General features: G+C 42.0%; 1 protein-coding gene across 2 annotated transcripts; it reads right to left on the bottom strand.

The window, feature by feature from the left end:
• Positions 1-3,181: 3,181 nt before the first annotated feature.
• On the bottom strand, positions 3,182-11,243 carry ndufb2 (NADH:ubiquinone oxidoreductase subunit B2). Of its 2 annotated transcripts, none has more exons than XM_043709390.1 (4): positions 11,089-11,242; positions 6,914-7,058; positions 4,299-4,392; positions 3,182-3,280 (listed from the first exon to the last, which is right to left on the bottom strand). In XM_043709390.1, exons 1-3 carry the CDS (start codon positions 11,232-11,234, stop codon positions 4,318-4,320), a joined length of 366 nt encoding a protein of 121 aa, XP_043565325.1. In that variant the 5' UTR covers positions 11,235-11,242; the 3' UTR covers positions 3,182-3,280; positions 4,299-4,317. The 2 variants fall into 2 exon arrangements, with proteins under 2 accessions (XP_043565325.1, XP_043565326.1); XM_043709391.1 differs by lacking the exon at positions 3,182-3,280 and adding an exon at positions 3,317-3,485 and having other exon boundaries at positions 11,089-11,243.
• Between the last annotated feature and the right edge of the window lie 1,179 nt (positions 11,244-12,422).

Raw genomic sequence — 12,422 nt, 5'->3', positions numbered from 1 at the left:
GGGCCCTATTCTCTCCCTCATTACCCTTTTGTCCTTAAAGGTATTATAAAAACCCTTTGGATTCTCCTTAACTCTATTTGCCAAAGCTATCTCATGGCCCTTTTTGCCCTCCTGATTTGACTCTTAAGTATACTTGTACTGCCTTTATTCTCTAATGATTCTCTATATCTCTCCTGTCTGTACCTGACATATGCTGCTTTTTCTTAACCAAAATCTCAATTTCTCTAGTCATCCAGCATTCCCTACACCTACCAGCCATTCCTTCCACCCTAACAGAAATATACTATCTCTGGACTCTCGTTATCTCATTGTTGAAAGGTTCCTAATTTCCAGCTGATCCTTTATCTGTGAACATCTGCCTCCAGCCTTTGAAAGTTCCTGACTAATACCATCAAAATTAGCCTTCCTCCAATTTAGAACTTCAACTTTTAGATCTGGTCTATCCTTTTCTATTAGTATTTTAAAACTAAGAATTATAGTAGTTGGCTCCAAAGTGCTCCCCCACTGACACCTCAGTCACCTGCCCTGCCTTATTTCTCAACAGTTGGTCAAATTTTGCAACTTCTCTAGTAGGTACATCCACATACCGAATCAGTTTTCTTGTGCACAATTAAATTCCTCTCCATGTAAACCCTTAACACTGTGGCAGTCACAGTCTACGTTTGGAAAGTTAAACCATAACTACCCTATTATTCTTACAGTTAGCGGAGATCTCCTTACAAATTTGTTTCTCAAATTCCCACTGACTATTAGGAAGTCTATAATGCAATCCCAATAAGGAGATCATCCCATCCTTATTTCTCAGTTCCACTCAAATAACTTGCCTGGATGCATTCCCAGGAATATCCTAAGTATCACAGTAATACTATCCCTTATAAAAAACACCACTCCCCCCTCCTCTCTTGCCCCCTTTTCTATCCTTCCTCGAGCATTTGTATCCTGGAATATTAAGCTGTCAGTCCTATCCATCCCTGAGCCACATTTCTGTAATTGCTATGATATCTCAGTCCCATGTTCCTAACCATACCCTGGGCTCATCTGCCTTCCCTGTTAGGCATCTTGAATTGAAGTAAATGCAGTTTAATTATCAGTCCTACCTTGTTCTCTCCTTTGTCCCTGACTGTTTGACTCACTCCTTTTCCCAACTGTACCAGTCTCAGATTGACCTCGTTCTTCTATCTCCCTGGGTCACTCCACCCTACTACTTTAAATCCTGAGAAGATTTGTAGCTCAGGTTGAGATTCTGGATGCAAGTTTACATGCGGAGTTGAAAGGTTAGTTTATGAAAATGAACCTTCCAGCTCAGCGAACAAACTTGCATCCAGTTTAAATCCTCCCGAGCAGCTCTAACAAATCTCCCTGCCAGTATATTAGTCCCTTTCCAATTCAGGTGCAATCTATCCTTCTTGTACACGTCACGTCTACCCCACAAGCCATTCCAGTGATCCAAAAAAAAAAATGCAAACCCTCCTCCCAGCTCCTCAGCCATGCATTGATCTGTTTTATCCTCCCATTCCCATCCTCACTAGCTCATAGCACCAGGAGTAATCCAATATTACTACCCTCGAGGACTTCCTTTTAAAATTCCTACCTAACTTTCTATATTCTCCCTTCAGAATCTCATTTTCCCTTCCGATGTCATTGTTCACATTGGAATGTATGACCTCCTGTTGGTCCCGCTCCTCTTTGAGAGCATTCTACACCCTCTGAGATATCCTTGATCCTGGCACCAGGGAGGCAACACGCTATTCAGATTTTTCACTGCTGGCCGCAGAAACATCTGTCTGTGCCTCTGACTAAAGAGTCCCCTATCACAATTGATTGCTTGGAACCAGACAAACCCTTCATTACGTTAGAGACTGTCTCAATACCTGAAACCTGGCTGTTCATGTTCTGTTCCATTCATAAATTCAATTCAATTCATTCCCAAGAGTCCATCACCCCATACACTTTCCAAAACAGGATACTTGTTTGAAATGGGGATAGCCGCAGAAGACTCCTGCACTACCTGCCTACCTCTCTTACCTTCCCTGGAGTTAACCCATCCATGTGACTGTATCTGCAACTTTTCTCTCTTCCTATAACTGCCATCCATCACACCCCCGGCTCTTTTAAATTCCTCGTTGCCTCTAATTGTTGCTCCAACTGATCCATTTGATCTGATAGGTTGCGTGACCAAAATACATTATCCTCTGTAACATGTAAACTCTCCCTAAACTTCCACATCAGACAAGAGCATATTCTTCTACTAAAGGCCATCTTTGATCCTTCATAATCTCCGGATCCAGAAAACAGCACCATCTTTTGCTCTTAAAAAAAAAAAAGTGTGCCAGGCTAACTTAGTACTTATGGTTTATATTTTAAATTTGAGACATTTCAATACAACAGAATCCACTCTGTAGACTTACATGTTAAAAACTATGCACTTATCTGTACCTGTGTTGTAAGCTCTCCCACACCAGGTTCCTCCAAGATCATTTGTGAATTTCATTATTTGTTAAGTTTTCCTTGATGCACTCCAATGTCCAGAGATATGAATTCAAACAGCAAAGGCAGTAACTGCACATTCACTACTGTGTCAGTTAGCAGTGTGGGTTTCTTTCTGTCCTTTTGCCTGTCCTTCTTCCTTCTAAAGTGCCATTGTTTTGATTTTATTTTCCTCAAGTTCCAAAACAATGCAACAGCATATGAAAGTAATTGCTGCTCCTGGAATTCCAGGAAATCACCAACACCTAAATACCTCAAAAGAAAAGCAGCTCTCATATCCAGAATTTCTTCCCATCCTCCATCTTGGATTACCCAGAATGCACTTGAACAAATCCTTTTAACAATGGACTTAATACAAATTGTACTGGTGTGAAATATGGTGATTAAGGCTAATCATATCTGTAGTCAACATTCTTCTTCCCCACTGCTCCAATCACAGTGTTTATCAGAACACACTAATTCTGGCATTGTACGTTGACTTGCTTGATAGTACAGAGGCACAGGGAGACTGAGGTCTGCAGATGCTGGAGATCAGAGTCGAGAGTGTGGTGCTGGAAAAGCACAGCAGGTCAGGCAGCATCCGAGGAGCAGGAAAGAAAGAAAAAAAAACAAAATCGATGTTTCGGGCCGGAGCCGTTCATCAAGAATGAGACACAGACAAATATTTGGATAGAAGAAATTGCATAACAGATAATTGTCCAAATAATATATTTATTTCAATTTAATTTACAATATGTTGTTTTTTTCCCCAAATGTCAGACGAACATCCCCAGAAATGCCCACCAAGGAAACACTGTGGAACAAAAGGTACAACACTATTGTTTAGCATCCAAGTATTCTTAAAATGAACAAGTATTTACAAGAAAAGAATTGTTGCCTAGTGGCTCTGTGGTGAAGTGACTATTTAACATGGATCGTGCATGCAGACTAGAAAAAGATTCAGACTTTGATTCTTAGCCTGGCTATTAGCTCAGTGCTACATTTCTTCTCTGGTGAACCTGGAAAGAAATAAAATCAAAACAAAACAAAATTCAGATTGGCAGTAACTCTGCTCCACACTGGATGCAAACTTTGTGGTGGTGCTGATCAATAGTCTTCAGTCACCATCTTAACTCAAGGCATGAAGAATGGTCATTTGAGGGAGATACTGAAGAACTGCTGACTCCTACTGAACCAAAGCACCAAATCAGGTCCACAAACAGGGAGGCAGCAAAACAGAATTTAAAGCAGTACTTAAAAGTAGAAATGACTCAACCTCCAAGGAATATATTAACACAGAAGGCTAGTCTCCAAGGTTATATTTATATTTTTAAATATTAAATGCATTAAGTGATCTGGGTTTACTGCAGGAAATGTTGAGGTAATAAAAATCGACCATGATATTACTGAACCAGAGCAAGGGCCCATAGTCATGTTTTTTACATGAACAAAAATCAGATGTCTGGGAAGGCAGGTTGATCAGATTGACGAAAACAATGGAGTAGGAAAAAGTACTAATGACAACAAAAGAGCACAATCATCATGTGCTCCTGTGTGTAAGTTTCTGTGCTGGTCAATATTACGGGCAAGAGTTCTAGCACAATTTCTCAAATCAGAATGGTGTTTCCTAGTTGCTTCTGACAATCTCTTACCAAGCTTTTGGTCATCTGCCCTAATACTACCTAATGTGGCTTGGTGTCAAATTTTTCTTATAACATTCCTGTGAAATATCTTGGGCAGTTTTATTGTGTTAAAGATACTATGCAAACAAGTTGTTGCTAAAGATATTTCTCCACCTCTACAAGTGTAGACTGTAGTTCTATGAAACTTACATTTCAAAGCTAGTTCAGGTTATTCCTCATCAATTGGAGGTATGCCCAGCTCCTCATCAGTCCATTTGGAGGGATCAGGATAAGGAAAATGACCCTGTTTTAAAAATATGTAGTTAATAAATAGGGCAGGAGGTAATAGCTTAAACATCAATACATCCAGAAATGTAAGGACTAATTTGTTACATGCTTAAATCTGAGAGAAATTATGAAAGATTATTAACAGGAAATCAAAAACAAACTACACTGTAGGTACTGAAACAATGTAATTTTTATTATGGTTAAGCCTTTACAACATTTTTGCTGTATTGTTTTGCAGTGCATTCATTTACATTTTCTCTAGATAATAGACTCAAGTGTTTATTTTTATTTGTGTACACATTTAATTTGTTTAGCTTATATGGATACAGGCAAAGATCTTCCACTCTGGTAAGTTCGAGACGAGGATGTACCCTGAAAGATGCACATTGGGATATCTTGTAAATCCCAACATAATGATTACCTGGTAATTGCGTGCGAAGTTTAAATTTCCAATGGTCAACACCTGGAAGTTTCCAAAAATGTCCTCGATTCTTAAGTTATAGCTGGAGGCCTTGGAGTGTTGACTTACTGACCTTTATAGTTAGTCAGGAAAAGGTAAAGGAATTAAAAAGCCCCATAATTCCTGGCTAACTACAAATCTGGACCCCACCCACCAAACTCTAATGAATCTGTCACCCCCTCACCACCCATACACAAACTCTCAATCCTGGACATTACCTTGTACCCTCCTGACACCTGCCTTTTCAATCAATTGCCTACCATACTACCTCCTCCTTCATCCACTTTCCTGCCATAATACCCTTGCCACCCACCCATTATACTATTGCCTCATCCACCCAGCTGCTGTCTTGTTCCTTCAGCAACCCAGTCATCCACTATTCTATCCCCATGCTCATCAATCCACCTGTCACTCTACATTTCCCCTTACCCACCTACCTTACACATTTACCCTCTCAGCAGCTGTCTAAGTGGCTTTGGGACCTTTAAACATTTTACTTACTTGTATATGCTAGCTATTGCTACAAAACAGGGTGTGGTTTCTGCAACAATCCCTCCAATGCTGCCCGTCAGGTTATTGGATTGCATGTATTGTGATAAACCCTGCATCACAAATCCAGCCAGGAAAATCCCAGGAAGTAAGTGAACAAACCTTTGTCTAACCTGGATTGAAATCCCTATTTTCAATCAGAATTGGAAAATCCAGGTCAATGTATTGACATTATTTCCACAAAAAGTTCAAATGGGCTAGTGTGTTCAGTCAGAACTCTTTCAGCAGTAACTTACTTCCTTAATAAGGCATCTTATTCCTGTATTTAAGTGGTTTTGAGCTACTTAAACCCAATTCTGGTTCTTTCAGTTTTAGGCTTTAGGAGGTAGGATCAAAATGAACTTTTAAGTTGAGCAAAAAGGTAATCAATTTGTGAAATTCTGCACTATAATCAACCAAGAAAATAAACACCACCATAACTAGGAAAATCTGTTGAAGCTTATTGAACTTCAATGTCCATTTCCTAACTGACATGGTGTATTGATTTCCTATTGCTTCTGTGCATGATGGCCTACACTTGTTCCTAGTACAGCAATGCTTTGACTTTTAAATTTAAGTTTTCATCATTGTTTACGAAGTTCTCAATTACTTTACTTCCTCTCTATTTCTGTTGATCCTCTATCCTCACAAATCTATCGAGATCTCTTCACTCTTCCGTTCTGGCCTCCTGTTTCTTTCAGACTTTTAACTGTTCTATTTTTGGCAACCATATCCTCGGATCTCTACAATGTCTACCTTGCTGTCTTCAAGATAATCCATAAAACACTCTCACTGGTCAAAGCTTTGATCATTTGTTCTTACCTCCTTACATGGCTCAGTGTAAAATACTGTTTGATACCATTGATGACAGAAGTAAAATAGCCTACATGGAGAGAAACTATCTAAACCTTCATGGTTTTAAACAACTCAGTCAAATCTCTTACATTTCTTTGCTCCAAGTATACCCCAGTTTTGCTAATTAAACTAAGTAATTAACAGCCTCATTCCTAGAATCACCAAATTCCTCACATCCTTCCTAAAGGAATTTAATACTGCAACTGGAGCTGAACTAGTGTCTTATGTACTATTAGAACGACTCCCTGTCTATGCCTCTATTTATAAATCCCAAGGCCCAACATGTTTTATTAACTGCTGTACTAATATTGAAGGTTCCAAGACAGATAATGTGCATAAACATCTGTTTTTGAAATTTAAAATCATTTAGCTGTATTGTCACTCTTAATGTATAACGCAAATATTTTGTAGTGCTTTTCCTTACACATTAATTTGACAAACACCACCTCATATCTTTGATTTTCCTTAAATTGTTAATGAAATTCTGCATTGCTTAGAAGTATAACCAGGAAACACAATGGAAGTTCTAGAACTAGCAAAGTACTTTTACTTATTTTTACAGAACCATCTCTTAAAATGGTCATTTGACACGAATCCTAAAAGCAAAGCAAATCATAAGTCTTCACTAATTTTTAAACTGTAGAGTGAAAACCATAAGATGCTACAAGAAATCCTGGACATTCAAAGTACTCACAAGGACTGCATCAGGATCATGCCATAGGTGCCAGAAAATCCAGAACCACATGAAACCACTAAGAAACTCAGCCTCCAGTACTTGATTTTTGGTCAATTGTGGATACTGTCGATATTGGGGCTCAATATGTGGTCCACCACCAGCTCTGCGAAAGAGGAGTTAAGATATGAATACATCAGGAAATGTGATCAGATGCATTAGTCATAATTTTAGAAATATTTTAACCTCTTTAGGGAGATGAATAAACCCTGGTAAAATTGCCAAGGATACCTCAAATTTCACTATACCACTGGAGAGCCTCAATGTCAACAAATGCAAAATCTCAAAACTAATTAATTAGAATTAGCAAGAATAAGGAGGACCATTGAATGTGCATATATTTCAGATAATAGTTGTAAAGATTTTAGGCCAATCAATTCTGTCCTTCCTATCAAAAGAAAAATGTATAGTTATTGGACAGAATTTAAAGGGACGAGAAAGAGAGAGAAAGAATTTTCAATAGAGGATTTTCACAGGTGTAGAAACTTTAAACTCAGATGTTGCGCCTGACCCGGAATCTGACAACAAGGTGGGCACACTTCAATGTTACTGGAAAGAAAGGAAAGAACTATGCTTTAAGTGGGTGACACATCTATCAAATAACAACAGGGGTAGTGAAATGAAACTACATAACGTTTCTTTGCAAGTACCTGGATTCATTCATTCATTTACAAAGTCGGCCTAAGCTATCAGTTCTAAAATTAAGAAAGAAAATGGTCAAAGGTTACAAGGGCCAATGGCTTCCTACTTATTGCTGAGTTACATTCTGCTTCCTACAGTAGGAATGATTACACTTCAAAAATGCCTAATTGTGAAGCTCTTCGGGCAATCCTGAGACACTACATAAACGTACATTTCTTTTGCTTGAAATTTATTAATTACAACATCAATTCACACCTAGGAAAAGTGCAATACACCTTAAATTTCTTTCAATACAGTACTAGGTATGGAGATATCCCTATACTTCCAATTCTAGTTACACTTACAATATATACTCCACACCTCAAAGTCACTGGTATAAACAGCCAGAAGGAATTTTCAAAAGTTCCAGCTCAATGGTGTGGCATGACAGGAGCTTACACCCATGTGGCAGCTGCCACAATGTTTGGTCATGCTTCAATCATAGTCTTGACACTTTGTGCATGGAAATTCATGTCTCACAAACTTGATTGCGTTTTTTGAGGAAGTAACAGAGGAGTGATGAGGACAGAGCGGTAGAGGTGATCTATACGGACTTCAGTAAGGCGTTCAACAAGGTTCCTCATGAGAGACTGATTAGCAAGGTTAGATCTCATGGAATACAGGAAGAACTAACCATTTGGATACAGAACTGGCTCAAAAGGTAGAAGAGAGAGGGTGGTGGTGGAGGGTTGTTTTTCAGACTGGAGGCCTGTGACCAGTAGAGTGCCACAAGGAGCGGTGCTGGGTCCTCTACTTTTTGTCATTTACATAAATGATTTGGATGTGAGCATAAGAGGTACAGTTAGTAAGTTTGCAGATGACACCAAAATTGCAGGTGTAGTGGACAGTGAAGAGGGTAACCTCAGACTACAACAGGATCTTGACCAGTTGGACCAATGGGCTGAGAAGTGGCAGATGGAGTTTAATTCAGATAAATGTGAGGTACTGTATTTTGGGAAAGCAAATCTTAGCAGGACTTATACACTTCATGGTAAGGTCCTAGGGAGTGTTGCTGAACAAAGAGACCTTGGAGTGCAGGATCGTAGCTCCTTGAAAGTGGTGTCGCAGATAGATAGGATAGTGAAGGCGGCGTTTGGTATGCTTTCTTTTATTGGTCAGAGTATTGAGTACAGGAGTTGGGAGGTCATGTTGAGGCTGTACAGGACATTGGAATATTGCATGCAATTCTGATCTCTTTCCTATCGGAAAGATGTTGTGAATCTTGAAAGGGTTCAGAAAAGATTTACAAGGATGTTGCCAGGGTGGAGGATTTGAGCTTTAGGGAGAGGCTGAACAGGCTGGGGCTGTTTTTCCTGGAGCGTCAGAGCGGAGGGGTGACCTTATAGAGGTTTACAGAACGATGAGGGACATGGATAGGGTAAATGGGCAAAGTCTTTTCTCTGGGGTCAGGGAGTCCAGAACTAGAGGGCATAGGTTTAGGGTGAGAGGGGAAAGATATAAAAGAGATCTAAGGGGCAACCTTGTCATGCAGAGGGTGGTACGGGTATGGAATGAGCTGCCAGAGGAAGTGGTGGAGGCTGGTACAATTGCAACATTGAAGAGGCATTTGGATGGGTATATGAATAGGAAGGGTTTGGAGGTATATGGGCCAGCTGCTGGCAGGTGGGACTAGACTGGGTTGGGATATCTGGTCGGCATGGACGGGTTTCACCGAAGGGTCTGTTTCCGTGCAGTACATCTCTATGACTCTATGACACTTTGAGCTGTTCAAGTCTGCACTCGGCCACAATCAGCTCTTTGCATTGGAAGAGCAACAAGTTTCAGGGAGACCAAAGAGTACCTAGAGTTGATTACTCTCCAGTTGATGTTTGTTTCATTGTGCAACAAACCATATAACAGAGTGTCTGTTACAATGTTTAGACTTGCTCAGAATGAACCTCAACAGATAGGTCTGCATTTCTACCTACAGCGCTTTGCAAAGGCACATTTACAAGAATATGTCTTCCCTGCTGCAAGATGATCGCATATTGTGTCACAGAGTCAGAACATGGAAACAGACCCTTCAGTCCAAACCGAACATAATCCCAAACTAAACTAGTCCCACCTGTTGGCTCCTGGCCCATATCCCTCCAAACCTTCCTATTCACGTACTTATCCAAATGTATTTTAAACAATTGTAATTGTACCCACATCCACCACTTCCTCAGGACGTTCGTTCCACATACAAACCACCTTCTGCGTAAAACATTTGCCCCTCATGTCTTTTTTTTTTTAAAAAAATCTTTGCCTTAAAAATTTGCCTCCTAGCCCCGAAACCTCCCCCCACCCCACCCCAGGGAGGAGACGACTATGATTAATTCTCTTTATACCTCATTATTTTATAAATTTTTACCAGGTTGCCTCTCAATCTCCTACAGTTGAGTTAAAAAAAGTCCCAATCGATCCAGCTTATCTTCATAACTCAAACCTTCCCTAGCCAGCAACATCCTGGTAAATCTCTTCTGCGTGGCACAGTACTTAGCCCTGCTGCCTCACAGCGCCAGAGACCCGGGTTCAATTCCCACCTCAGGCGACTGACTGTGTGGAGTTTGCACGTCCTCCCCATGTCTGTGTGGGTTTCCTCCAGATGCTCTGGTTTCCTCCCACAGTCCAAAAAATGTGCAGGTTAGGTAAATTGGCTGTGCTAAACAGTGTTAGGTGACGGGGTAAATGTAGCGGAATGGGTCTAGGTGGGTTGCGCTTCGGCGGGTGCCCGAAGTGCCCGTTTCCATATTAAGTAATCAAATCTAAAACCATCACTGTCTACTATGCCAACAATTTTGGTGTTATCCACAAAACTAACCATGCTTTCTCCATGCTCATCCAAATTATTTATGTAAATGACAAACAAAAAAGAACCAGAACGAATCCCTATGGAACACTGCTGGCAACAGGCCTTCTCCAATCCAAAAAAAAATCCAACCTTCCACCACTAACCACTGCCTCCTGCCGTTATGTATTCAGTTGTTGTTGAGACTCCAACTGTGCACGAAGCTGACCTTCTCAGCATTAATCAACCTTGGAGCTTTCCTGAATCTTTTGACAAGCCACTCTTCTAAATGGCTTTGATAGTCTCCCCATTCCTGAAGAAGGGCTCATGCCCGAATCGTCGATTCTCCTGTTCCTTGGATGCTGCCTGACCTGCTGCGCTTTTCCAGCAACACATTTTTAAGCTCTGATCTCCAGCATCTGCAGACCTCACTTTCTCCTAGTCTCCCCAGTACAGAATCTGCTATCATTTTTTTCTGCAAAGTCACAAGAACATCTCATGCAGCCTACTGAAGTTGGGTCAGAAAGGTGTCTCCATTAGGACAGGTCTACAGCACGGTCCAACTGGGGGCAACGTCCTTCACAATACACAGGCAACTTCAGCAGATAGTGACCCTTCGCGATGGCATTCTGAGAACCTGCATTACAGTTTGAAACAGCATCTAATTGATGAAACGGCTACTCACCTCCTGACCGAGGGCTTGCCAGGACTCCGGCCCTGCAGAAACCGGGAACCACTCCTCAGCGCCGTCCCGATTGTCCTTACCCACAACATGGCGCCTGTTGTCTCCAGGTACAACCGCCTCCACCCTCCAACAAGCTCTACACTCATTGGACAGCAGCTTCAAGAACAGCTTGCGGTGGGCGGGGCTTTTTCCCCAGATGGGCAGGACCAGACCAAACAGGTCTCGTGAGAGCCTAATGGTCAGAGAGAGTGGCAGTGGATGGGCGTGACCTGGGTGGGAAGACTGAAAACAAATGGGGCGGGGCCATGCCTTATAGGGGCGGAGCTATGCCTTACAGGGACGGATTCTGTTGTTGTTGGGTGCGACCTCATTGGGTGGAGCCACGCCTCATAGGGGCGGGTTCGGTGGTTGATGGATGTGACCATATGGGGTGGAGACATACCTAATAGGGGCGGATTCGATAGCTGATGTGTGTGACCTCATGGGGTGTGGTTTAAATGACAGTTGAGCTTCTCTTACAGAAAGTACTGGAACATGTCAGCGTGTAGGCGCGAAGGTCAGGTCGATCCTGTTTTTACTGTGAGCACCGACTGAGTAAGAGAATACGTTAGTTATGGAGCTTCATAGAATCCCTTCAGTGCGGAAAGAACCTGTTAGGCCCTTCCACCGACACACTCATTCATTTGACTGAACTGGTCCTCACCCTTAATTTCTCCTTCAAATCCTCCCACTTCCTCCAGACCAAAGGGGTAGCCATGGGCACACGTTTGGGCCCTAGCTATGCCTGTCTCTTTGTTGGCTACGTAGAACAGTTGATCTTCCGTAATTACACCGGCACCACTCCCCATCTCTTCCTCCGCTACATTGATGACTGCATTGGCGCCACCTCGTGCTCCCGCGAGGAGGTTGAGCAATTCACCAACTTCACCAACACATCCCACCCTGACCTTAAATTTACCTGGACCATCTCCATCTCCATTAATGACGACCGACTTGACACTGACATATTTTACAAACCCACCGACTCCCACAGCTACCTGGATTACACCTCTTCCCACCCTACCTCTTGCAAAAATGCCATCCCGTATCCCCAATTCCTCCGCCTCCGCCGTATCTGCACCCAGGAGGAGCGGTTCCACCATAGAACACACCAGATGGCCTCCTTCTTCAGAGACCGCAATTTCCCTTCCCACGTGGTTAAAGATGCCCTCCAACGCATCACGTTCACATCCCGCACCTCCGCCCTCAGACCCAACCCCTCCAACCGCAACAAGGACAGAACACCCCTGGTGCTCACCTTCCACCCTACCAACCTTCGCATAAACCAAACCATC

This window comes from Chiloscyllium plagiosum, chromosome 19 (genome assembly GCF_004010195.1).
Source record: "Chiloscyllium plagiosum isolate BGI_BamShark_2017 chromosome 19, ASM401019v2, whole genome shotgun sequence".
NCBI lineage: Eukaryota > Metazoa > Chordata > Chondrichthyes > Orectolobiformes > Hemiscylliidae > Chiloscyllium > Chiloscyllium plagiosum.
Note: the sequence above shows the minus strand (reverse complement) of the source record. Positions and strands in the feature narration are given on the sequence as shown.

Excerpts from the sequence above, each read along its gene's own strand:
- ndufb2 (XM_043709391.1), bottom strand. The coding sequence starts at position 11,234 with ATGAGTGTAGAGCTTGTTGGAGGGTGGAGGCGGTTGTACCTGGAGACA. Across the intron at positions 7,059-11,088 it reads GGCAAGCCCTCGGTCAGGAG|AGCTGGTGGTGGACCACATA; the intron begins GTGAGTAGCCGT and ends CCTCTTTCGCAG. Across the intron at positions 4,393-6,913 it reads ATGATCCTGATGCAGTCCTT|GGTCATTTTCCTTATCCTGA; the intron begins GTGAGTACTTTG and ends TTTTTAAAACAG.